General features: G+C 41.5%; 1 protein-coding gene across 4 annotated transcripts in view; it reads left to right on the top strand.

Moving 5' to 3' along the window:
• bcas3 (BCAS3 microtubule associated cell migration factor) overlaps positions 1 to 25,890 on the top strand; it is a 361,503-nt gene that overhangs the window by 205,084 nt on the left and 130,529 nt on the right. The window contains exon 23 of one of the 4 annotated variants that reach the window (XM_042413575.1): positions 14,609 to 14,631. The exons of the other annotated variants lie outside the window; for them this stretch is intronic. Coding sequence (XP_042269509.1) covers positions 14,609 to 14,616 — 8 coding nt within the window. The 3' untranslated portion in view covers positions 14,617 to 14,631. Of the gene's footprint in view, positions 1 to 14,608; positions 14,632 to 25,890 lie in introns of those variants that run through there. 4 annotated transcript variants of the gene reach the window in all.

Here is a 25,890-nt window from a genome sequence, read left to right on the forward strand (position 1 = left end):
AAAATTGTTTTGTTTATTTAAGAAGTAGTTAAATTGCTGTAAGTTTGTAAGTAGAGGTAGTGCAACGAAGTTTCATGTGAAAATGTGGTAGTTTAACATAGCAGTTAGTGTTAACTTTCCACTTAATAACTTCTGCTCAGCTGATGTCACGAGCTGCAGATATTTTTCTCAGGATTAACAGAGCTGAAAGCAGAGTGAATATTGGGCTTGGACTTTGTCAGGTGGCCAGAAACATGACTCCAAATGAATGCTAATGTTGTTTTGTGTCTGCTGGATGTGTTAACATGCGGCTGTTTGTCTACACTTTTGTCACATCAACTTTATGTGGTGATAATATGTCAATAAAATGTGCTTGTTCCTTTGCCCACAAGTGGCCAAAAAAATCAACTCATGCAGCTTTTAAGCCATAGTAAAAGAAGACAACAGTTTTAGCTTGAATAGCAGCCCAGGCTTCCATCAAATAGTTATTGCAGCTACTTTGTCTAGCATGCCTCCAGCCTGCAGCTCCATCCATAACATACAAGGTGCTGATAGCAGCCGTGCTGTCACTATGGCTGCTATCAGCTAACATCTCTCGCTCCCAGCCAGTGACCTATCCCGCTTCTGCATTATAGCTAGCGTGCTAACAGCAGTGGGGCCAAGCACCCTTTAGCAAGTCTCCCCTGCAAAGCAGAGTCTCCTAAATGAGAACCATTCCCCTCCGCCTGCTTCCCGAGCTCTGCTCAGGGACAGGAGCCGTGGGGTCAGCAGCTGGTGGAGGATATGGCAATTGTTTATGAAAAAAAAATGCTTTCTCAAGCCCACCAAAAACACACACTTGGGGGAAAAAAAGCCTCTGCCCCTGAACAGCCAACAGCTGGGAAGGGTTGGGAGTAGCCTGGAGGCTGGCAAGTCGCCCCCTCCCCTCCCCAGTCCAGATGGGGGAGGTTAGGCTGAGGCTAGCTGCAGCCCACCCCACCCCTCCCCTCCACTTCCCAAACTTCCCATTCCCATTAAGGAGAGGCTGAAGATTGCGGAGGAAGGGAAAGGAGGAAGAAAAGCAAAAGAGCATGACTGCTCTGTTTTTCACCCCCAACCCTCCCTCCGTCTTCAGCCTAATCAAATAAAGCAGGAAGCTTCCGAGACGGAAGAGGAGTGTTTATTGATATTTGCGTGAGCTCCTTCACCCCTTGTCCTGTCCCTGCTGTTTATTTTCTATCCACCACTTTTGAAAATTTTGATATTGTCAATGTTTTCAGTTCATACATCATGCCTAACTGAATGTTTGAAAACTGCAGAGGCAAAAAAAGCTTGTTTCTTTCAGCTTCCTACAATATAGCATTATCTCAAATTGAACCACTGGGAAATTACACACCAACTCGACATCCGTTGCAAAATGGCTGTGTCCAGTCCATTTATTGTAATAAGAGGGTGTCATATGAAATGAAACGGCCTTAAATAAGAATTGATGACCCTCTCCATCTATACCATTGGTCGGACATAAAGGCGCGCTTGCCGCTCGAAGTGGAGCCAAGAAAAGCCTGTGGAGAGTATTGTGTTACTGCTGCTTACCTTTTAGTGCTTAAAAAGTTGAAATTGCATCTTTAAGTAGCTAACAGACTCAACTCAAAAGTGGCCTTTAAGTGGAAAACTGTGTTGGGAACTGGATGCAGACCCTAATGCAGATCTTGCGGGGGAACAGTGCCAAGAGAGAAGCTCCATAATGCAACGTAAAGGGGAGTTTTAACTCTGGTAACCCCCTCCTCCAAAAGTTTTAATATCATGCTCAGACAGTCTTCTGCGAGCCCTCAATAGGATATGAAAATGATTAGTCCTACACGCTTCAGAGATGGGACTCCACTCTTTGACCAATATTGAAATACAGTAATAAACATTGTGGTAAAGGTATAAAGTTTGTTGAACCCAAGCCTCACCCCCGTCACTTCCTATGTAAGTGCACGTAAGCATAGATTCCAGCAAGTTTCAAACGTTTATAAGGCCATGTAAAACCCAAGAATAACCACGGAGTAGTTTTACTGATGTAAAAATCATCTGCAAAGTCGTTTGAAGGGAAAGCAGCGGTAACCATATTCATTTTAAAGCATCATATTCTGTCACACACGTTATTGTTGTGATACGCAGTGTTGGAAGAGATTGTAGGTTGGGTTTCCAAACTCGGATGTCAGTTTTCCAATACCAGTATCCAGTAGTCCTCTCTTCAAAGTGCAGTGAACCCTTGTAAAACCAGTTTGGCACTGCTGAGGGGATCTGGTGTTTGAATGGCGCGACGCTGAGAAGTTGCCTTGAGTAACAAAGGGAAACTTTTTCTTGAACTGCCACTGTGAGAGCCTGTCTTGTTATTTTCAATGGTCCTTTTGTTAGAGGTCATTGAGAGGCGACAGCTTGATTTCCCCTCAAGCCATCCATGTGTGTGTGTGAGTGTGTATGCACATGCTGCTGCTCTCTGACATATCACTCGTCATAGCATTGTGTGTGTATGTGTGTGTGTGTGTGTGCTTGTAGACAGAGTGCAGTAATCCAAGCCTACCTGCAACCCTGTGGGCTCACTGCTGACTGCTCCCTAAAGGTCAGAACTCATGACCTTTGGGGTTCGGGGCAGATCAGTGTCCTGGAGTGTTGTTGTCTCTCTTCTATAACCATCCCAACACACACTCCAGACCACTTCCCCACACGCACGTACTACCAAGCCATCAGACGAGGAAACGTTGACTCGTTGCGTTCGCTTAGTGTTAGAATAGAAGAAGGTCATTGTGTGTATTCACCTCCTGAATCATCAAAACCCTTCCAACCATAACTCTTAGATGAATCACACATTTTTCTGGAGAAAATGTTTATTATGCTGTGAGTAAAAAAGGTATTTCTTGCAAAGGTGTAACAGAAGGAGAGACAGAAGGGAGAGGAGCAGGATTGTTACAAGCACTGTATATGGGAAAGAGAAAGAAAAAAAAAAGAGACAGAGTGGAAGAAGGAAGAAAAGAGACTGAAAGAAAGAAAGCAGGGTAAAAGAGAGAAGGAAAAAAATCAAATAAACAAGAGGGGGAGAGATGAGGACAGAAAGGAGGGAGCGAGGAAAAAAGAAATAAGGAAAAGAAGTGAGGAAAAATGAAAGAAACAAGAGGATTAGAAGGAAAGAAAGAAAAAAGGGAGAAAGAAGAGGGGGAAAAGAGAGGAAAGAAAGGAAGGAGAGGAGAAAAAGCAAAAGAGTAGCTAAGAAGGGAAAAAGAAGAGGGAGAAAGGGAAGATGAGGGGAAAAAAGAGGAGGAAAGGTATGAAAGCTCCATTGTCATTATATCTAAATATGATTGTTGCTTTTGGCCTACAACATTTTGTGTGACACAGACACACACACACACACACACACACACACACACACACACATACACACACTCATGCACACGTGTGAGGGAAAACCATTTGTAGGATGTAATTGTGAGGTAATGGAGGCTGGTCTGAGAGGGGTGAGAGGTGAGAGGTCGGGTGTGTGTTGTTGGAGAGGCCTCCGCCAGCAGCCATCAGCCAGGGTCATGTCACATGTGTATGTATGTGCTTGTGTGTCAGAAATTAGAATAGCAAAGCCATTCACCCTTTAGTTAAAAACATTAGGGTCGCTGTTTTCTTCCAAAAATACATCGAGGCAATTTCCAGACATCACACCACCACACCAAGAACACACATACACTTATGCACAAACACCTCTCCCAGTTACTACAAAAAGAACTACGGAAGAAAAAAAAAATCTGTTTTGCAATTTGGACATCACTTCATATTACCTCCAACCAGCCTCCCCTTACCCCAGCTGTGTGTCACTTTACAACACACACACACACACACACAGGTGTAACTCTAGCCCTCCAGGTCTCCCTCTAAGCCTGCCTGCGCTCCTACAATCCCCTCACCTATTAACATATGTAAGAGCGGCAAGGTCTCACCTTTAATGAGAAAAGCCAGGCCGCCCTGCGAGTTCATTAGCCTTCAGCCGTGTTGAATTAGACGCAGCACAGCCCTGCGCTTTCTCACACTGCCATCCAACACTCAGCATGCTGCTCACTTACACTCTGAAGATGGCTGCTGCCGTCTCAACAGATAACACAGTCCTCTCTGCAACACGCCGGCCTGAAGCATAAAGTCTTATATGTATGAAAATGGAAGAAAAACCTACCACGTTTTATCAATGTTTGTTGTCTGACATTTTAATATATTTAAATTATATATTCAACAACTTTTGAACGATTAATTAGTCAAATCCGTATGATAATTAGTGTATCAGTATTTTCTTTCTTAACTAACTACAGTGCTGTAACTTTAAGCAGCTCAAAACTTCCATTCCAAAGAAAGTGCAAGCTGTTCTAAAGCAATACAGCAAGCAATAATTAATATAATACTGAGTCTAATCTAATGCATTTGCTAAGTCTGTAACATTCTCCACTTTAACTCTATAAAATTACACTGTCAGCAATTATTGAGTATAGTGGTCAATTTTTCTTACATTAAAATTTGAGATGTCACAAGCAGCATGAAGAAATTTCATGGCATTGCCAAATTGAATTGCTCTAAACAGTTTCAGTCTGCTGTGTGGGAGTTCAGGCTGTCTATATTGCTGACATACTGTAGTTGATCATTTTTTGAGTCCGAGGATGGTTCAGATGTGGGCTACTGTTTTACAAAACACAAATCATCATTTTGACCCAAAAACTCTTTAATTGAATATCCAGACAGGAATCATGAGGTCTGAGTTGGCAACAAGAGTCCAGTAAACAGGACAAAATTCTAATTAAGTCGTGTTATCACTTGGGATCACTTCCATGTCCCCTCGGAAATTTTATTAAAAAAGAAAAAAAGAAGGAAGGAAAGAGAGCAAAGCAACAATAATTCTTATTGTATCTTTTGTCTGTAAAGCAAGTATCTCGCTTGTAGATGATAATGTGTCCTAAATTTATTAAAGAGCGCTGTCATCATCATTAGTTTGACTGTTGTGGCATATTTATATTGTTACCTGTATATAAGCTGCATTGAAAGATAAAATGAAACTATGCCTACTTAATAGGCATATTTTATGCTACTTAATTTGATCAGATATTACATTTCTCATTACGAACAAACTGTGTTTAATTAGAAAAACACTCAGTCACTACACTGCTCTCATATTCCTGCTGGTATTGTCTGTTTTAAAACTCACATATTCTCACTTCTGCACTGCAAATATTATATCATGCTATATGTGTTATGATTGGATCTCTATTACTGATGCATTAAGACGGAAGCAGCATTTGACTGTTAGAATTGGTGGAGCTGATTTCAATGACTTTTTCCAGAGAAAATGAAGTAATTCTGTCTGCTAGACACCCCAAAAATACCTTCGGTATGGAAATACTAGCTAATAATACTTATCATGTACTTGTATGTACAATTAATACAAAACATCTGCAGCCAAATTATTGGTAATATAACCCAATTTTTTTTTTTTTTTTTGTGACCAACTTCTTTATTTCATTTTCCTATTTAGTTTGGTGACGGTACAGGAACATAACACAAAAGAGACTGAATGTACTCATACAAGGAACGTAGATTCTATAATTAAATACTTGCATATAATCTAATCAAAAACACAGAAAAGATGTATCAGCATCTCCATCCCGGATCTTTACAGTATTGAAATAAAACAAAAAAATGTCTGTCAGAACCCTGGAACAAGAAGCTTTGTATAATGACAGCTTTATATAATCCACAACCACATTTTAGATGAGACGTTTTTTTGAAGGTTTATACTGTATCTTAGACTTCTGACCTTCAAATGTGCCGGTCAAAGTTGCTCACAATGACACATTACAGTGTTCTGAGTGACTGAACAAACCATTTAACAACCAAATATGTGCTCAGTGGTCAAGCAGGTAAAATCCTGAAATCACTATAATTAAGTCTATCCATGTTGGTAATTGTTTCAGGTGATATAATTATGCAGTAATGACGTTAAAGGCCTAATGTTCCAAGTGGGGACGCTAACAAACGAAGCAAATGCAATTACTTTACAAGCTGTTAAGGCAAACCTTATATGTTGCGTGTTTTGTGAGAATTCTTGCAGAGTGATGCAAGGCATTCGTGTGTGTGTGTGTGTGTGTGTGTGTGTGTCTTCCCTGTTAGCTCTGTGAATCAGCCTGTAAACAGACACCTATGAGCAGCTGGGCACTTGGCTCCAGCACAACTCCCTCACAGAGAGGAGAACTGTTGACCTCCACACACACACACACACGCACGCACACACACGTACACATACACACACACACAGACAGTGTATGCATGCACCAACAAGCGGTACATCACCACACACAGACACACAAACATGCATAAACACACAGATCCACTCGACAACACACTCTCACACAAACACATTTCCCTCAGCTCCCACAGGAGACAGACGCTGCCATGTTTACTGCCTCGCCGGAAACTTTCACAGGAAGGAGTGAGAGACCAGCGCCTATCATTCTCTCTCTCTGTCTCTCTCATCCAAACTTTTTTTGTGTGTGTGTTTCTTTCGGACATCTCTACATCAACACTTCGGTCAGTTTATTTGTCCAAGGCAACAACTCAGCAGGTTTTATTGCTCTCCAAATCTAAATCAGGAGGGGGCGTAGAGGACAAATTTCCGGATGAACACGCCAGTAGACACACTCAGGAGAATGTAAACCGGGCCTGGAGCATAAGTGATAACAAATAAGAGATGTGCTCTAGCTGTGAGCCGTACACTCACAAATGTTTTTGTTTTTACTCTGAAGGACACAGAGGAGTCTGGCTGGAGCTTCAGCCAGGAAGACACTCCAGAAGCTTCCAAACACCGTCGTCCACTCTGTCTCTCCCTCAAGAGCCGGCTTGTCTCGGCCTTCACACGCTCAGACGAGGGTTTTTTTTTTTTCTTTGGGAGGGGGCTGGAGTAATTCAGTGGATCTGATGATTCACTGTGAGCAGAGCGGGAAGACTAGGATAGTACCCCAGGGGCCACGGGAAATAATACATTTCCCCATTTGACAAATAATAACAAGTGTAAATTCAGCCGTCATTAAAACATCTCGAGTTACATTACAAGCATTTGCTTGTATTTAAAGAACTTTTCTTCTAACAAGAAACTGGACCTCAACAAAATATAACAGAGCCCCACTGGACATATTAAAAAACACATGATTATAATCTAATCTCTATCATGGCATTATGTTTTTTCTTAATGGCTAATATTAAGCCACTGTATGTGACTTTCACTATATGCACAGTATTTTATAAATCATCTGAAGTATTTAAATGTATAACTAGTCAAATATCATACTAATTATTTGTTTTTAAACTAAAACAATGTAATCTGACTGGGAATACTTTCTGTAAAATTAGAAACAGATGTTGTGACTGATTGGATTTTTTTTTTTTGTATTGTACGCAATTTTAATTTGAAAGTCTTTGCATCTGCATTTCCACCATTGATTACACAAATGTACCACTATTTTTTTTTAGTCTACAAGATGTCAAAATAATGACAAATGTCTATCAAGTTTCCATAACCTGAAGCAACATATTAAAATGCTTACTCAAGTTGATTTCAACTCCAAATACCACAAACTTATTCAGTTGATAATAGTTTGAAGCTGAGAAAAGCAGGAAATCCTCGTGTTCGAGAGGCTGAAAGCAGTTGTTGTTTTTCTTTATAAACAGACTGTTATCCATTATTTTTTTGTGAATAATAATTCAAATGATCTAATAATTAGTGTTACATATTTATATTTTGTTTATCAGCTTGAGGTGGGCAATATGGATAAAATGTCCCATAAGGCATATTTCATTTTAATATGTATCAAGATATTTACCCTATTTGTGGCTAATCCACTGAATTAAATACCTGCTGTTAAACCAGTATTACCATAAAGCTGCCTTGTTCATTGATTAGCAGCATTTCCCACACTGGCCACATACATGTAGAGATATTAAAGATGTCTCAGTATAAATATATTCAACTAATTATTTCACTACTAAATAGATGAAGCATATTGAATGTTCCTCTGATAATGCAAAAGGATGATAAAATGTTTTTTCATGTATGGTTTCTGGTTTTAAGCCTGAATGATCTGATGTTCAGATAGAAGAGAACTTCAGAGATGTGATGGAACATTTTAACAGCTTTAAAACACACTCTCCATACACACACACACACACACACATGCAGACACACACTGTCGGGCTGTTATTGATGGTCAGGAGCTGTTAATTCTCTGCATGTGTCTGACTCCTCCCTCGTCTCTTCTCTTCTCTCTCTTCCTCTATCACCCTCTTTTCCACTCTCCTTTCACTCACCCTCTTTCTCAGTCTCTCCCTCTTTTTTTTTCATCACTCTTGAACAAAGTCGTTCTTTATCATCACTGCCAACAAAAACCAGTTCATGTTCCCCACCAGCACTAGCAGCAGCACTCTCCGTAATAACAATCCCAATTAGCTGTTGGTTGGAAATTTTGATTACCGCATATTAGACAGAGGGAGGGAAATAAAAAGTGTGTGTGTGAGTGTGTGTGAGAGAGAGAGACCTTAAGCTGTGTCTGTGTGTATTCACTTGCGCTCGATGGTAGAATATTGATTCTATTAGGTACAGCATCTGTCCACATATATCACCAGGTTTTTCACCTGGTTTCAAATGACAGTTTAGTCCTATAGTCCAACAAGTTTTAGACTTTTGAACTCACATAATTTACTATGCTACATTAAATTATGAAATGAAGGTAAAGCAGCAAGTTGGTGCAACTAAAAGTGGGAACTGTGTTGCCTTGAGTTTAGAAAATATTGCCTTCTTTGCTAGAGTAGGGAAGAGGATGGAAGCATTACAGAGCATGGAAGTATTAAGAGAAGTGAATACTGTGTTGATGGTGCCGCATTCATTCTGCTGTAAGTAGATCCCTGAGTGCTGAAAAATATGAGTAGATGTAATATTAAGCATTTTTAATGAGGTAATTACACTTTTTTTGTGGAAAACCCATATCAGACACAAATTCTAATTGCAAGCAGAGTGTTTTTAGATGTCTTAAAACACCTCTGGAGGAAACCTTGAAGTAAAAAATTGGGCAATGCTGCAACTAACACTTTATTTTCATTATTGATCAATCTGCCAGTATTTTCTCAATGAATCATTTGATCCATAAAACATCAGAAAAGTGTGAAAAATGTCTATCTCAGTTTCCCAGACTCCATTGTAATGTCTTCAAATGTCTTGTTTTGTACGACCAACAGTTCAAAACCCAAATATATTCAATTCACTCTAACGTAAGGTCAAGAAGAAGAAGCACTCTCATGTTTGAGTACCTGGAACCATTGATCTGTTGGCATGTTTGATTGAAAAAGACTGAAACAACTAATCGATTATCAGAACAGTTTCACATTTATTTTCTGTTGATCAACTAATCATTGCAGCTCTAGAACTGAGTTGCAAATTCACAATTCTTTTTGAGATTTGAGCTTGCAGAGAACTGATAACACTGCTGCACATTTTCTATTTATCATTATGTCATTTATTTATGAATGACTCCTAATAAATAGATCCGTCAGACACTTGATGGTGCAATTTTTCCTTTTATTTCTCAAGATAAACCAGTGGTCATTCTCTAGTGTTTGTTTGATCCGTGTGTTCAAAAACAAGTTTGTCTATGCACTGACTTTTTATATTGTGATCGATAAAAGTAATAATAAAACACTAGAAGCAAACATCTCATCTACAGTAAATTATATTCAGTTTAGTATTGTGTAACAGTTAGTAAAAAGTTTTCACCTCCAAAGGGTTTTTATGTGTTTATTACATCATGTCTCATTTAAAGTTATCGTTCATTCTAAATATTTTTATAATGAATTTTTCAAGCCTCATAATTCTTGTAATCCATCACATTGCACAATGGGAGCGATCAAAGCCAAGTGCTAATAGATAGACAACAGCTTTTCTCGGTACTCTCCAGCCTGGACTTGCTGGACAGTAAATATTTGGATACTGAGGGTGATACAGGCCCGTTCCACACTGAGGAGGCCCTTGAACTTTTAGTTCTCCCACACTGGGCCTTAGAGGCCGAGCCAGGGGGTAACACTGGCCACCACACATGATTGAACACACCCATGCAAAACACTGACTGTCCCGTGTGTCGCCCTAGTACGCTTGTACTCACATATCTGTGCTGTCCAGGTCAAACAAATGTATTCTCTGTAAACCCACAGAAAGGTGTTTTGGTATTTGCTATCCATATTCTATTCTACTATCCATACTTCTTGATTTTAGTTAAATATGTGTTAGATTGTTTGTTAGCTCCTGTAGAATATTTACATTGCAACATTGTTTTTTTTATAAATTTACCATTTCTTTACTCTCTAGATGAACAAAATGACACACTGTTGAGCAAGGTTATGCTGCAGGGTTTGATTTTGAGTGCTTTTTCTTTAAAGATCATTTTTCAGTATTTTGCCTTTATTTGACGATTTGAAAGTGCAGAGAGACAGGAAACAATGGCAGAGAAAGGCTGTTATAGTTATGGTGTATGGATCCTCACCGGTACGCTAATAAGCACCCCAGACTTCTAGTCATTGATGTTAATGTCAATGTGAACACATCACATGGGTATGCTACAAGGGTCCTGATCTAGAATGGACTTGGAAACACGTGGTTTTCATTCTAGATTGTCTTGTATTGTATGGAAGCGTCTGCTTTGTCATGCTTTTCTATTCTTTTTGTCAGGTTTTCTTTCATTTGCTTCCTATCTTACGCCATAATTTGTTCCATCATTTTTTTTAATCATAGCTACGAATGTTGCAATAACTGAACTGGTAGCTTCATGCACAAAACGTTATTGTTTTGAAAACTGGAATTACACAACTGAAATCTAAGGTAGTGCCAATACCAAGAATAAGAAGTCAACATAGTTGTGTAGTTTCCAGTGAAAGTGTATTCAGATGAATTCATGTTGAGGTTGTGTAGAAATGATCAAATACACACTTCATAATACAACATCACTTCATCTTATCCATCAAGTCATACATTCACCCCAACATGCAGAGGAAAACAGGAAAACCTACTTCCTGCTGTTGTTTATTTGTTTATTCAACAGGGACAATGCAGGTAAACATGGTTTCATATTAATAGAGTGGAGGACAAGTGGCTCTAGTTTTACTGTGTGGACTGATGTATGTTTTTTTTGTGAGATAGAAGACTACAAGGCCTCATAGGCTCATTGACATCTCCATGACCTTTAATGCACAACACACTCACTCCCTCTCCTTTTGTGTGAACCGAGGCTCTGGTAGTGTTGGAGGGGGTGGGGTGGGCAGGGTGGTGGGGGGGGGCGTCTTGCTTCAGGGCCAGGCTGAACTTCCTGTGAAGGTGTAAGGGATAAACGAAGAGAGGGATGCTGGGAAAGGGCGAGGCCGTGTGAGGAGATGAGAGTCTGAGCCCGGCTTAGACATCCTCCTTTCAGAGGCTCCTGACATCCCTACCGGCTATCATATTCTCCATGGCCTTAACGCACAACTCTCTCTCACACACACAAACACACACACACACACACACATACACACATACACCCACTCTTGCTCTTTTCTTCTCCCTGTTCCGACCCTGAGCGCTGCTTTTACAGAGAGCAGAGAACCTTAGTGCTGTCGGACCACTTGTAAAAGCCTCTATCCCTTTCATTCTCTCTGGCTTCGGCGTGCATCAAAAGCAGAGGCTGTTTAACAGCGCTGCTGTCCGCTGAGGGTCATGGCAAAGGACAGACTGGCTAAGTGTGGAAGTTCATACTGCTCTGTATTTGAGTGTACTGGCTGAGAACAGTTTGGAACATGATCTGGAGAGAGACTGATATTATGAGATCACTACAGCAGTAGAGTTAAGTTTCCTCCAAGATTGTCCTCACCACAAAAACGTGTTAGTTCAAAACACTTCCATGGTGAGGTTTCCTAGACTGTCCTCCATAAGTAACAGCAGAGTTAGCACGATGTTATACCAAGACAAACGTCTTAGGGAGGAGGTCAGAATCGCTATGTGACTTTGATATGCTAGACCGCTGTTCACACCCTATCTCATACCAACAGTCATATTTAGTTTCATTTACTTTGACAGCAGTGTTTTCACAACCAGAACCATGACCATGATCCTTCTCTAAACATAAAGTATTTTTGCTCATCTAAACTCAACCAAACCTTAACCATGAGGGTGACAGATCACAAAATGTCAACAGCAGTCATATTTGCATCAGTTATATGTTTTTGTCTAAGAAGACACCGAGGACAAAGCTGTACCCGTGTTGTTTGGGTATGAGGACTTGTTTTCTCCACCTATCATGAACAAGTCAAAGTTTTGTTTCTTATTATTAGATTGGTGTCCTGCTCTAAGAGTGTAACCTGCAGCAATAATATCTTAGCAAGAGAAAGCAACAGGGTTTATGGGAAACGTGGTTTTGATAAATTCAAGATGCTGCTTTTAGGAACTTAGTCTCTTTTACCTCTGATATTATTCATGATACATGTTGTTTGTTCACACTTGTAATGATTAACTGATTCCATTCATTTACTGTGTGTATGAATATGTTTTAATAAGTAGTATTAATGGGATGCATGATATTGGATTTTTTTGCCGATATCTGATATGCTGATGTTTTCCATCTCATTTTGGCCGATTGCTGATACCGATATATGCACACATTATACTCAGTATGATCAAGAAAGATAATATATGAAGGAAGAACTTAGGAAGTCTGGAGCTCATTCTGTTTGTTGTTTGATTGATTTATTTTTTATTTTCATATATTTGACTGTTGAACTAATCATTTAATCATCTTCTTTCTCTTTTCCATGTGCTGTCCTCACGTCCTGGTCTCATGTGGTGATACAGGTGAGTGCCACACTTTTTGCTTTATGACAATGAACCGCACAGTGCTCTCTCTCTCTCCTGTTTTTCTCTCTCAGCCTCTCTCTCTCTCTCTCTCGGCCCCTCCTCAGTTTCGGTGTCAGGCCCTCAACACTCCCACCAAGGGACCCTCCATTCTGTCCCGACACCCTGTCATTATTTTAATCAAATGCAATTACCACCACACTGAGGACAATTGAGTTTTGTTGACTGCCCTTTTTCTGTTACCCCCTTGTCCCTGTCCCGGCCTGCCCCGCAACAGTCCACCACAACACACACACACACACACACACACACACACATAGACTGTGTCCCAGACCAGAGTTAAAAGTCATGCAGGCGTGTGGGCTAAAGAGTAAGGGAGGGGGGGGTCAGGGATTGAAAACACACATTGTACTGTCCACGATTCACCAACGCCAATTCAATTGTAAGAGGGGATCGGGGGGGTGTGACGGCGCAGGGGTGGAGAATTTGATTGAAGTGTTAAGGGAGACTTGTGTTTGGCTTCCCTGTCAGGGCGCAGCGCAAAGTGTGTTTTGGAGTGTGTCTCTGTGGTTTTGGTGTATCATCCAGGCGTTCTTTTGGACGAGAGGTGGGCGAGGCCGGAGGGGGTTGGAGGTTAAAAGACCGTGTGACGCAGTTGTGGGACGACGCGTCGAAGTGGCCGCTTTTGTGCCGAGCGACAAAAAGATGCTCGCACCAGAAGCAGGCCCGCCTTTTGTCCTCATCACACCCATTATGTTTGTACCACTGCAAAATATGATTTCAGATCATGACAGAAGAAAAGGAAAAGATCAGTTGAGAGTGGAGGACGGTTTTGTCTTTGTATGTGTGTGTGACGGGAGGGAGGTGAGGAGGAGAGGGTGGGGGGGCAGCTGCTGAATAGCCTCCTGTGTAGTAATCAGCAGGCTGAGCCCCCCAGGATGGGGGAAGAAGAGCGGGATAAAGACTGTAAGTGTTCTGAAGATGTGACCGCCACACCACCGCTTCTTTTGCCTTGTGGGCACTAGGAAAGAATTCACAGATCTGTCATCTGCCAGACATTACCCCAACACCCCCTCCCCCGCCCCCCACCCAACCCCTTTTCTTTCACACACACACACACATACACATCCCTGTTCTTCCCCCAGCCATCATCAGGATTCCTTCCTGTAACTTTGGGTGACCTCCACCCCAGACCAGACACACAATAACCTAGTGGATCCCTCAGCAGCCCCCTCCTGGTGTGAGAGGACTTAGCCAGTGTCTCAGGAACTTATGACTCGCCTTCAGGTAGACTGGAAGTGTGTATAAAAGAGAAAGAGGTCAGGTTAAAAGCCAAGGAGGAGTGTGAGGATGCTCGCCCCACACAATGCACTCCCAACAAGAAGGCAATATAAACATGACACACCAACAGGGTGGGGGAATTCCTCATGCATGGCTACTAACCAAACATGAAATGTTTATGTTGTCTGTGTGTGGGAGGGTGTGTGGATATGTGCACTCGAGAAAAACAAGGGACAAGGTTGACTGTGATCCGCTTGCGGTGCCTCCCACCGTTTCATGTATTCTTGCATCACAGCATGGCAGGGAGGGCGGCTGCTGTCCCCTGACCAAAGATACGAATATTGAACAGGACAAGATATTAACATTTCACCAGCACCTTTCCTCCTCTCTTCTTTTTCTCACCCTCTCTCTTCTTTCTTCTGACATGGTGCTGGCGTTCCCCAGAGCTGTAGCACACTCACAGTGTGCTGGGGGAAGTGCCACGAGCCGGAGGCGCAGCCACACAGCGATGGTAGATTGAGCAAAGTGAGCTGAAAGAGTTATCTCAGCAACAGAAAATGTGCAGCCTCCATGTGGTAAAAGAGCCTCGGGCAGCCTGCTTTAACCCCGGGCACTCGCCTCTCTGACAGCTTTTAAACGCACTCATTCTCCACTCTCTGACCCCCCCCCATTCACACGTTGCTTACATCTGTACTCCGCCATGGCCAGCGCATTTGAGTCAAAAATTCTCATCTGTTATTGTTTTATTAGAATTTCGTGAACTTGTACTTTTACTTTTGCACCTTTTAAATAGTGTTTGATATCAGTATTTTACCTTTTACCTCTCCTAGTTTGCCACATGTTGAAATGCATCCATTAAAGTGTGTGGTATGTATGGTTCCTCCTTCACAATTGGATCAGAAGGTGGTCTTTTTTTACTCTATCTTTTGAGTTTAAATTTCCCCAAATATGAAAACTGAGGCGAAACAAATTCAGGTGGAATTTGAATAAATGTGATGAGATCCACAGTATGCCCCTTTCGGATTTTTTGATACACTTTTCCTCATCATCTCACTTCTCCTTTAATAACCTATACTGTAAAGGACACTGCTGTTGAGAGTTCTGACGAGAGTATTCAGGGACTGAACAGGAGAAATGCTACAGTGGTCCAGAAATGACAGGGTCCGGGCAGGCTTTGTTGCTCTTGCTTCATTTCATTTGGTTTCTTAATAAAAGACTAGAGGTAGTTCAGGCCAGAAATAGGGCACGCTCTACCCGGCCCTGACCATCGGCACTGTTTACTCTGAACACGACATTAACACCCAGCATACATATGTTAAGAGCCCTCTCAGAAAGTACAGTGTGCGGTCGAAGCAAGGGATTTGTTCAAATTAGGCTCTTAAAGATCATGTAACATAAGTGGAAACAAATGTGGATGCCTCTGCCATGTTATTCTTCCGATGCTCCGCCAAAGCCTCAGGCTTTGAGACAGCTCATATCTCAACTACTGAGTAAAACCGAAGAAGAAAAAGACAGAACTCAAACTTTTTCATGTCCCAAGCCCTATGTTACACTCCAAGTTCATTTTATGAGACACCTAGGAGTATTTGGAGAAGCCTGACTCTCAGGCCTCCATAATACAGCCTCACAGCATGTGTAGGAGGGCCAAGTTATGCCTAATGCGCAATGTCCATTGAGTCGTCTGTTATACATGGTAATGAATGGTGGTCAGAGAAACAGTGTCCTGTATCAAAGAGCTGAACTAACATGCCTTTCTCACGGAGCCGGAGAAGTGGCCCTTTGTCACGGCGGACGCCTGCTATCGACTCCCAGCATCTCGCAAAATATGCCCCATTGTTGGAGAAGGCCAACTCCGTTTACAACTCTGAACCGACAGCATTCCTGAAGTCAGCAACACCAACCCCTCCTCCTATAACTTCCAAGAGTGACGGCAATGGATTACATTATTAAACATATATATTTGAAGAGTACAATGGATTACATTATTAATGGATTACATTATTAAACATATACAGTATATTTGAAGAGTACAGCTTTTACTGGCTCCCTCAAAGCGTCACCAAAAAAAGAATGGACATTTAATTCATGATGACTTAGGAGAACAAAGTTTGAGAAATGTCAGCAGATCCGGTTAATTTCTCCAGATTTATTCGTGATCCTGGCGTTTAGATTTACATTTCTGTAAACACTGTTTAAGTGTCTTGGTGAAGGAAAGACGGATTGCCAGAGCAAAATATGTCCCTGAATTGTTGTGTTGATTCATGTTTTGTTTCCTTTATGCATTTCATCTCTTAAATGGGCTTAGATTGGAGTCAGGGTTATGTTTGCAATGGATTGGAAGTATTATTTTTCATGACCAAATTAAAACATGTATACAGTGTCTCTGAAGTTGACCTGACCGCTTACGAAGGGCTTTTTTGAGGCTTGGAATTTGGTTCTTTCTCATCGCAGTCGGTTACTGGAACCAAAAAAAGTCAAATGGGATAGAGCTTAGGTGTGACAAACAAGTGGCAACCACTGCCAATTCTCAAAAAAAGTCATTACATTTATATACGTAGAGAAGCTGAGGATTTTTCCAGACTTGTCGGAAGAGTTATCTTGGTGGTGGTGCATTGGCTGGGCAAATACTACTTTTGCTTGTGTCAGACAGGTTGCATTTTGGTTGCTTCTCATCCAATTAAGTCCCCCCTCTCTTGGTGGTAGGCTGTTCCAATAATGTCATGAACTTTAACTGAGCGATATCATTTTGGAGAAGACTTCTCTTAGGCAGTACCATCCAGCACTGAAGCTGAAGGCTGGGAGGGGGTTAAATTTTGTTCCTCCTCCCAGTCTGGAACATGCAGTGCTCAAGAAGAGACTTAGCTCATCTCTGTCTGCAACTAAGCACAGTAAACCCTTAGAGAGCGCAGAGGGCTTCTTTCTCTGTGAAAATGGTGGCAGTGAAAATGGTGCTTGGGGAAAACAGGCGGTTGAGTCCATTTTAAAAGCCCTGCCACCGCCACCCCATCCACCATCCACTCCCCTTTCACAGTGTTGGTAGTGTTGGAATGTTTTTCATCAGAAGGGGGCTATTTACTCGGCTCCAGCCCCTGCATGAGTGTGTGTCTGCGAGTGAGAGAGAGGGAGAGAGAGAGAGAGAGAAGTAAAGCTCAGGAAAGCATTTATTTATAGGTATCTGAAAGCAGCAGGGCCCAGAAACTCTGGGATGTATTATGATGTGCCTTTGGAAAAGCAAAAACAAAACCCCTTACAGCCAGATCCAGCTATTTTTATCACGTAGGTTAGCTCCCAATTGTACACCATAAAAGCTGTGTTCTCACCCCACCCCCTTCGCCCACATTACCTTGTTAGTCGAAACACTGTGTTTTTAGTGTGCTCAAAACCCATGCAGGTGTCCAATGAAAGCATTTATGCCAGGAATCTCTGCCTTGCATGACAACTGTTAAGACAATATGAGTGTTTGGAGTGAACAACGCCTGCTTTCAATGCCGCTCGCTGTCATCAGAAATGTACAGTAGTTGTTTAGCGATCATGCTACAGTGCAGAGGCTGCTACTTCCTAGGTCTATGTCTGTCGTAGAATACTGTCTGAACCGGATCACTACTCCTGGCGCTAACTACTCCAATGATGAAGTCAGCACCTCTCAACATCTCACCCCTTAATGGAGTCTTCACTGCCTTTGTCCTTAACCATCCATTTCCATTAATTATTCAGCGGGAGAAAGGAAAACCGTTTGAGTGGGTAACACTGATCCAGTGTACTCAACCAATCTATGCAGTGTAAGTAATAAAATACCGCGCACTCAGACGACACAATAAAAGAGATGGAGACAGAGGAGACGCTTGTTAAAAATGTAAGTAGACGGAAGCTACCCGAAGACAACAAAGGGAGGAGGAGGCGGCGGCTCGGGAGTCAAAAGACACAGCAACGACATCTTAGTGTCTGGGTTAATCAGCGAAACAGGCCGATAGCAGCTGGTGTTTCACTGTATCTGCTCGGTCCACGGAGGGCGCCTGTCTAAGCAGAGGCTGAGTCGATGTGATGCGCCCTCAGTGCAGCTGAGTGATGCTAATTGGGATTAGCGCCCATTGCGCTAAAGAGACACAAGACATTCCAGGGCCAGCCCTTCCAGACTCCACTCACCACACTGTCAAACTCTGCCGTATGTTTTCTTCTCGCCCCCAGGGCTATGGAAAGATGCAGGGCACAGAAAATAAAAGCCAAAGAAAAGTGGATCCAGGAAAGCCATTGGTAAAAGTGAATTTGTGAAACAAAAAGTGGAGGACAAAAAGACTTGGCTACTGTATTATGGTACCAGTGCCCAGGCTGGAAAAGGTCACAATGCACTTTTGAACTTTCACTCTGAGTAAGGCTAGCTTTCCCTCCCTGGAATGAGGGAAGGGAGGGGCTGGAAATCCATAAGACATCCTGCAAAGATGAATTCTCTATATGTGCAACCAGACTACAGTTAGATTTTCATTGACAAGAGACTTTCGCACCCTGGTAAACCCACCCAGCCGGCCAGTGTGAAGAGAAAAGGTTGGAGAGATGATGATTTTTTCCTTTAGATTTTTGAGGGGGGCCTTTTCTGAGGTATTAGATCCATGAACTGGGAGTGCTGTATTGAATATTTTATCGACTGTCTGCTTGCCCCGTGCTGACCTGCCTGACATGCTAAGTTCCCGGCTCGCTGGAGACGCCACGTCGCTTCGCATCAGCCCAGCCACCCGTGAGCCTCCCCTGCATTTCCTGTGAATAAACTCGCACACAGTGGGGGAGGAAGAGAGGCCAGGGCACAGGGGCACTGGGGCTGAGATGAGGAGAAAACACACACACACACACACATTCTTTCTCTGAAGAACAACACACATAACCTTGGCTACAGTATGAACTCCCTTGGTCAGAGCCTGATGAATCCTCTGAAAGCACCCAGTGAATTGAAACGACCTGAAACCTCTATTTTAATTACAGTTTCACTGTCCATAAAGTTTTCTGCACCAAGGCAGCTCAGAACTGGCTCTCTGTAATAAGATATGAACCTGATGAATGATCCAACAAGTCCTTATACCTAAATATCAAAATAGATAGTTTGTCATTGCCTTTCAAAATGGCCCCTTATTAGTGTACCCCTACCAGCAGGACAAGTCCTCATACCTAAACAGCAATAAAGTTGCATGTATGTGCCTGCAAAAAAATGACAGTTATAAAAAACGATTCATCTGAGATACCTAATTTGCCACCCCTTTGGTCGAAGTTTAGGCAACTAAAATGACTTGATAAAGAGGTAAGGGAAAGATCATGGCCATGGTGTTATAAGACACCATCCATCCACCCCAACCTCCTCCCAAAGAGGCTTTGTGGTGCTAATGCCAGGCTCCTGCCTTTGCTTCTTTGAAAAGAGTGTTATTATTCACACGGCCACAAGAGGTCGCTTGTCAGAAAAATGTCAACATAGGTGATATAAACCATTTCAACGAACAACAGATCCTGTTGTTTTTCTGTTGAGGACAGCCTTAAATGATCAATTAACAGCTTGATAATATTATACGATGTTATATGATGTTACTTTAAGTGCTGCTCACTCGACTTTAGAATGCATCACAATTACATTCTAATTATTATATTAAATGGTTTTAGATATAATTGACAAAAAGTTGGCCATGGCATCCATTCTGTTGATTTCTTATAGCGATTTCAAACAATGATTCATGCTGATTATTTATGACAAACTGCTGGGTAACATCTTACTGTAAGTGGTGTTCAGAAAGCCTCACAAGGAATCATGAGCTCATTATGAGGGTGTGATTGTCTTACAATTACAGAATGATATGGTCATTTGAAGAGAGTGTGGAATGTAAAAAAAACAACCTTGAATGTAATTTGCTGTGCTTGTCTTTGTGCTTCTATGGGTGTACTTCTATCTTATGGTGTATTTATGAAGCATACCAGTACACTTCAAGTAAAAGCTTACCAATCGAGAGTGTCATCTTTTTCTCATGACATGCTAGTAACATTTGCACAACAATAACAGGTTGAGAGTGACACAGTCAAGTGTGCTGAGGGAGTTATGCTCAGAGGATGTGAGTACCCTCTCTCTCACCCCTCAACACCCCCCCCCCCCCCCCATCCCTCTGTCTCTGGCTCATTACTGGCAGTGGGGCTTCCTAATGTGTTAAAACTCAGTGGGGTGGAAACGTCAGCCAACGGACTTTGGTCCCCCAACGGTCTTTACTTATTCATGCAAGCGCTGGCCTCTCCCCAGGACAGTGTAGCGCTGACCCAGGAGGACAGCAGGGTCTAGAAAAAATGACCCTGCATCAGGGTCACTCAGCATTTTAGGCCAATGAGTAGACAAATGGCAGCGTCAGTGGAGCAGTGTGCTCACTTCTGTTGATGATGTCCCACTCTTAAGCCCTGTGTTGCAATTTTTATACCCTCCCAAACATCCTTTTGTTTATCATTAAGCATGTGTTGTCCTAATTACTAGAACACTTGATTTTGAGACAAATGAGCACAGATATTATTGGCCCTGTATTAAAAATTAGAAAGAGCCAATCCATCCGTGATTTGATGGATGTGATGCTTGAGGGCAGCACAGCCTAGAAGAGGGAGTGACTCATTTCTTATCCTAGACTGTATGTATTCATTTTAAATGCAGCTCATAGTTCATGTTTTTGAATGATCTTGTCTCTGACAGTAGATCAGAAATGCTTTTGGCTGACAGCCTGCACAGTTGCAAAGACTCTTGACTCTAGATTCTGGCGCTCTTGCATCCTCCATCATACATTCAGATGCTATTATGTAATTTAGCACTGATTATGAACAGTGTCATTGACTGACAATATTCAGTGTACAGGACTGAGGTTTATAATCAATAATGTGCTACATTTTTATCCTTTGGATCTATTTAGAATGGGAAAAGATTTTAATTTCCATATTACTTGTTGGGGAACATGCCATGTATTATTGTTTTATTACTGATGTGATTATTATTGTATGTATTGGTAGTATCATTGGTTTATTTTCACTTATAGGCAGTTAATGTGGGAGAAGTATGGTCTTGAAAAGAATCTAGGAGTTTCATGTAGACATAGGACTCAAGCCAGGTAGGAAGAGCACAGTATGTCTGGTTGGGTGTTAACTGTCTGTTATTGATGGTGGCCAGCAGTAAAGTCAGCCTAACATTGGCGCTGTTCCTAATTCTGTAATAACATTTAAGACTAAACACAAAGTTTAGGAATTGGACTTTACTCAGGACTTCTCTGTCTTGATTTGGGACATCTTTTGAGACTTCATTGCCAAAATTTGACTGACTCAGTAATGTGAGTTACAGTTGTATCTATTTTAAAGTTAAATCATTAAGGTTTTTATGAAATCAAAACCCCTTTTTGGTGCTATTTATGTTCTGCATATTTTTTAGTAATAGCCATTCAATGTATTTACTTTCTGTAATTACTCTTTATATATTAGTCAGTAGTATTGTATGGAAAACTACTCGCACTGTGTATAGTATGAAATCAAATCTTGGTTGAAATTATTGACAGACTTCTTTATTAAGACAAAATTAGTTTGTTTGGCTGCTCTGTAAACAGATACACAGGTTGCTGTAATGTTGTGTTTCAGACAAAGTAGCTGCTTAATGTTTGCTGCCTCCAGACTAAACCACACTTGCTGATACTACTAGGTGGCAACCCTAGGTATCCCCAAATCAACCAGGACTGAAATCTTAAAGATTATCCACCATAGGCCACTGGTCATGCCAGACCAAGTAAGGCTGTAGCAGTAAAACAAACTGAACAAGGATGGGTTTTTTTCTGATGAACTAAATGTTTCATTGGTGAAAGATTGTATTATTTTAATTAAAAAGTTACAAGTCTTGCTCTAAAATTTGTAACATTCTATATTTTTTGGCATTAAAATGGCAAGCATTAGATATTGGATGCTAGCAGAAAATATCAGCTGTCAGCTGTCTCTGTCCAAAAATAGTTATAGGGTTGGCCTACAAAATCCCTCACTGGTCCAACCTAGCCCTAACACCTCCCGTCCTATTTACTATTTAATCTGTGTCCCCTTTTAATCCTTCTATCTCTTCATTTCTCTACCTCATACACTCAGTTCCACTCTGCTCCATCCCTCCAAGCCATTCCTCTCCTCTGTCAACAGACCCAGTCTTTCCTCCCATGTTGTCCCTCCCTGTCTTCCTCAATTCTCCCTCCCTCGTCTTTGCTCTCCCACCCTGCCCATCACACAGCCGTCAGTGAACATTTGGAGAAACCCTCCAAACTTGTTTGTTTGCCTTGCTGTCATCCTCGTTTGCCAAAAACCCCAACCACTGAGCCCCAATGAGATGTTTTACAGTTGGCCCTTCAAAGGAAAGTAACTTTTAGAGATTCAAGATGGAGTTGGCTGTCAGCTTTTTCCCGCACATTCAAGACCACAGAGATTGTGATTTACCAAGCAGGGTGTGCTCCACTGCTTGGCAATGTGATGGTTTTGACAGTGTTGTGGTGGCTGAGTTGTCTGAGCTTGGTTGTGGGGAAGTGGGAACAGCTCAAGCACCATAAATCAGGGTAAAGAGTGACTCAACTTTCACACATCACTATATATATTTGAAGCAATATTGGTTTTAAAGGCTTACTGGATATCTGATTATGGTTGGACTGAAGTGAATTGCCCAAAAATGCACCTAATTCTGTCTTTTTCAAGACTCTTCTTTCCAAACTGACTATCTTCTAAAACAGATTTGGATCATCATCAAACACTTGAACTCTCCATTAAAACCCAGACTTAAAGTGTAGCTAGGATGTGTCAGGTTTTGTTTTGATTTATTTGTTGAAATCTCCCAACACACTGCAACTGTCAGATGTCTGAAATAATTACAATTATAATTTTAAAAAAAACTTTCTCATACTAAAAACATTCACTAGCTGTGTTCAGGAACCTCCATCATATAAATAGTGGATGAGACTGACTGACATTGACTCATTGTAAACCTGCTCTAGACCAGCAACAATGAAATGGGGCTTGGAGATATTTTTATGTGGGCATAAATAATTGAATTCCCTACTTAACCTCAGCTCTTTTTCTTTGTATTATCACTATTCAGCATGTACATATAGTATATGTGGTGTGTGATTAATGTACCTCATTGGTTATTTAAGTTATTGTATTTTTTATGCTGTTTTACCTTTTTACAGAGGAGAGAGCAACGGTGTCAAGAAAGTAGATCCAAAGGATAGAAAGGTGGATAATGTGACATTGGCAGAGAGGTGTGTTAGATATAAGAAGACTTAAATGCTGCACCTTTGCTAGTGTTAAGCATTTACACCATATGATCACCATGTGATTATACCATAGGCAGAAAAGCAGTGATTAATGAGTGTGCACAATAATGTGTGTTGAGATACAACACATAATACCTTTTGTCTTTGGGTCTACTGCAACAATGAACAACTGTTTATGTAGCATTACAAATCTTTTTGTCCTAGAAAGGTTAAATTATTTCCAGAAATGTACTAATTCAAATTTATACAGAGCCATAAAACCACATGGGAAGATGCCCAGAAAAAGTCTTTAACAGTTTGCCACAGAGAATTGGGGTTAAATAACACAGCTATTGGGCACCTCAGAAGGTTAATTAATTGAAGGGATTTACTTAACCAGCTCAGACTTTTGCAACCAGTCTATTCCCCGATTTCTTCCTTAGGATCATAAAATCGTCATTTATCACGTGATGCTAGCACTGTTGCTCTCGTCCACTGACATCTCCCTGTGTCTTTATCTCTTTTCCTCTAAAGTCTTCTCCCCTTACAGCTAGTCTCAGTAGGTCAGTAAAGTGCCAGCACTACTCTATCTATTGCCTTATCACTGTCCATCCACACTCCTTTCCATAATGCATCATGACCCCCTTTCACCATTACCCGCCTCAACACCATTGTTACAACCATCAGTCCTTCCAGTGCCCCCAGTGCACAGAGCAGTCACCAGCAGCAGCACCAGCAGGGCTGGAGCTGTCAGCGGGCAGTATGAGTGTTGGAATGACAATGCTGCACGGCTGTTTGTGTCAGTGAGGAATGCCATCACTGTTTACTGTCTTTATCTCTGACACCTTTTCTACTCTTCTGTATTTCTAACGTTGATGTCAAATCCTCATAAACATCATGACCACGCATGAAGATTATAATAATAATATTTATGTTTAGAGGTGAAACAATTAGTTGATCAGTGGTTAACATTTCAGCTATTTATCAAGCAAAAATGCTCAAAATGTATTGGTTCCAGCTTCTCAATGTGCAGATTGAATATTTTGGGGGTTTTGGATTGTTGATCAAACAAAACTAGCAATTTTAAACAATACAATTGAAGAGGACTCTTTAATTGATCTCCAATAACTTGACATGTTAGGATCAGTTTACTTGTTGTGAGGAGTACAGCTTGTGAAAACAGTTGTATAATGTCTTCTGTGGCTCTGGAGAAACTTTATTATGCCTGAGAAAAAAAGCCTAGACTAGGTTTAAAGACGTACATTTTTAACAGGAAGCCAACATTATAAATTGACACTTTCAAGTTGCGAAATGAGAAGGTGTAGAATCCAGATCTTTTTGAAGAATGACCCGTACGAGGGAATAAAAGTCAGGATTTTGACCATTTTTTCTCCCTTAAAATACAATTTTGAAAGTTCTTACACATGTGCCATTGTAGACAAAAATAGAACAACTAACTAAAAACTGAACAAGACAGAAACCACTTTCAATCATAATTTTCCAGGTGATTCCATTATTGAGTTCCTACTTTCTGGTTGAATGTGTCATAGTCAGTGAAGTCATGTGGTGCATGAAGGAAATAGCATGTTTATCACCTAATAGAGTTATCAGACCACCCAGAGCTATTCATAAATGGCAGAATACCTTGTTCAACTTGATCAGTTGCCTGACATTCCCTCAAAAAACTAGTATGATCCAAGTAGAGCTGTAAGCTTGATATTAGTTTCCCTTTTTTCTAATTGCATTGACAGTTCTATGATCTTAACCTCCTCACCCTTCCCATGACTACAACACATTTCCATACAGTCACACCACAGGACAACAAGGTTGGACAAACACCATTTGCCACTCAAGAGGTGTCCCCTCCAAGCCGCCACCGAACCGCTAGCATCCCAGCGTGTCAGAAAGCCATTAAAAGCCGGTCTCTTAAAACGGTTTCTCAGCTCACCCATGTTGCTTCTTCTCTCAGGCCATATTTAATAAATAAAGCCACTGGCACTTTCTTGGTCTGGGCGAGAGAGCTTCTGCAAAGTGTGGGGGGCAGTGAGAGAGAGAGAGTGAGAGGGTCACTATTATATCTTGCTAAAACGCTCCAAATGTAATTCAGCCGCAGGACAGAACTTTAAAAGTGCAACCCCATGTGTGTTTGCAGGTGTGTGCGGTGGCGCTGTATGTGTGCGAGAGTGTGTAAAAGGGGTCGGTTTTTAAAGGGTTTTTAAAAGGTTTGGAGGAGTGAAGGTCAGGTGATGGAGAAAGCGTTAACAGCAAACCTCTCTCCTCTCTCGCCACATCTCTCCACCCTGCTCTTCCCCTTTGCTGCCCATGAAAGTTTGATGTTAGAATTAGGTTGTTGACTCATCTCGCACCTCTGTGCTCATAGTATTGACAGGCTGCCAGCGGACTGCTGGGCGGGCCGAGATAGCCACTGAGTGTGTGCTCCCTCCCTCACTGTCTCACTTCCTC

The sequence above is a fragment of the Thunnus maccoyii genome, chromosome 6, assembly GCF_910596095.1.
Source record: "Thunnus maccoyii chromosome 6, fThuMac1.1, whole genome shotgun sequence".
NCBI classification, from domain to species: domain Eukaryota; kingdom Metazoa; phylum Chordata; class Actinopteri; order Scombriformes; family Scombridae; genus Thunnus; species Thunnus maccoyii.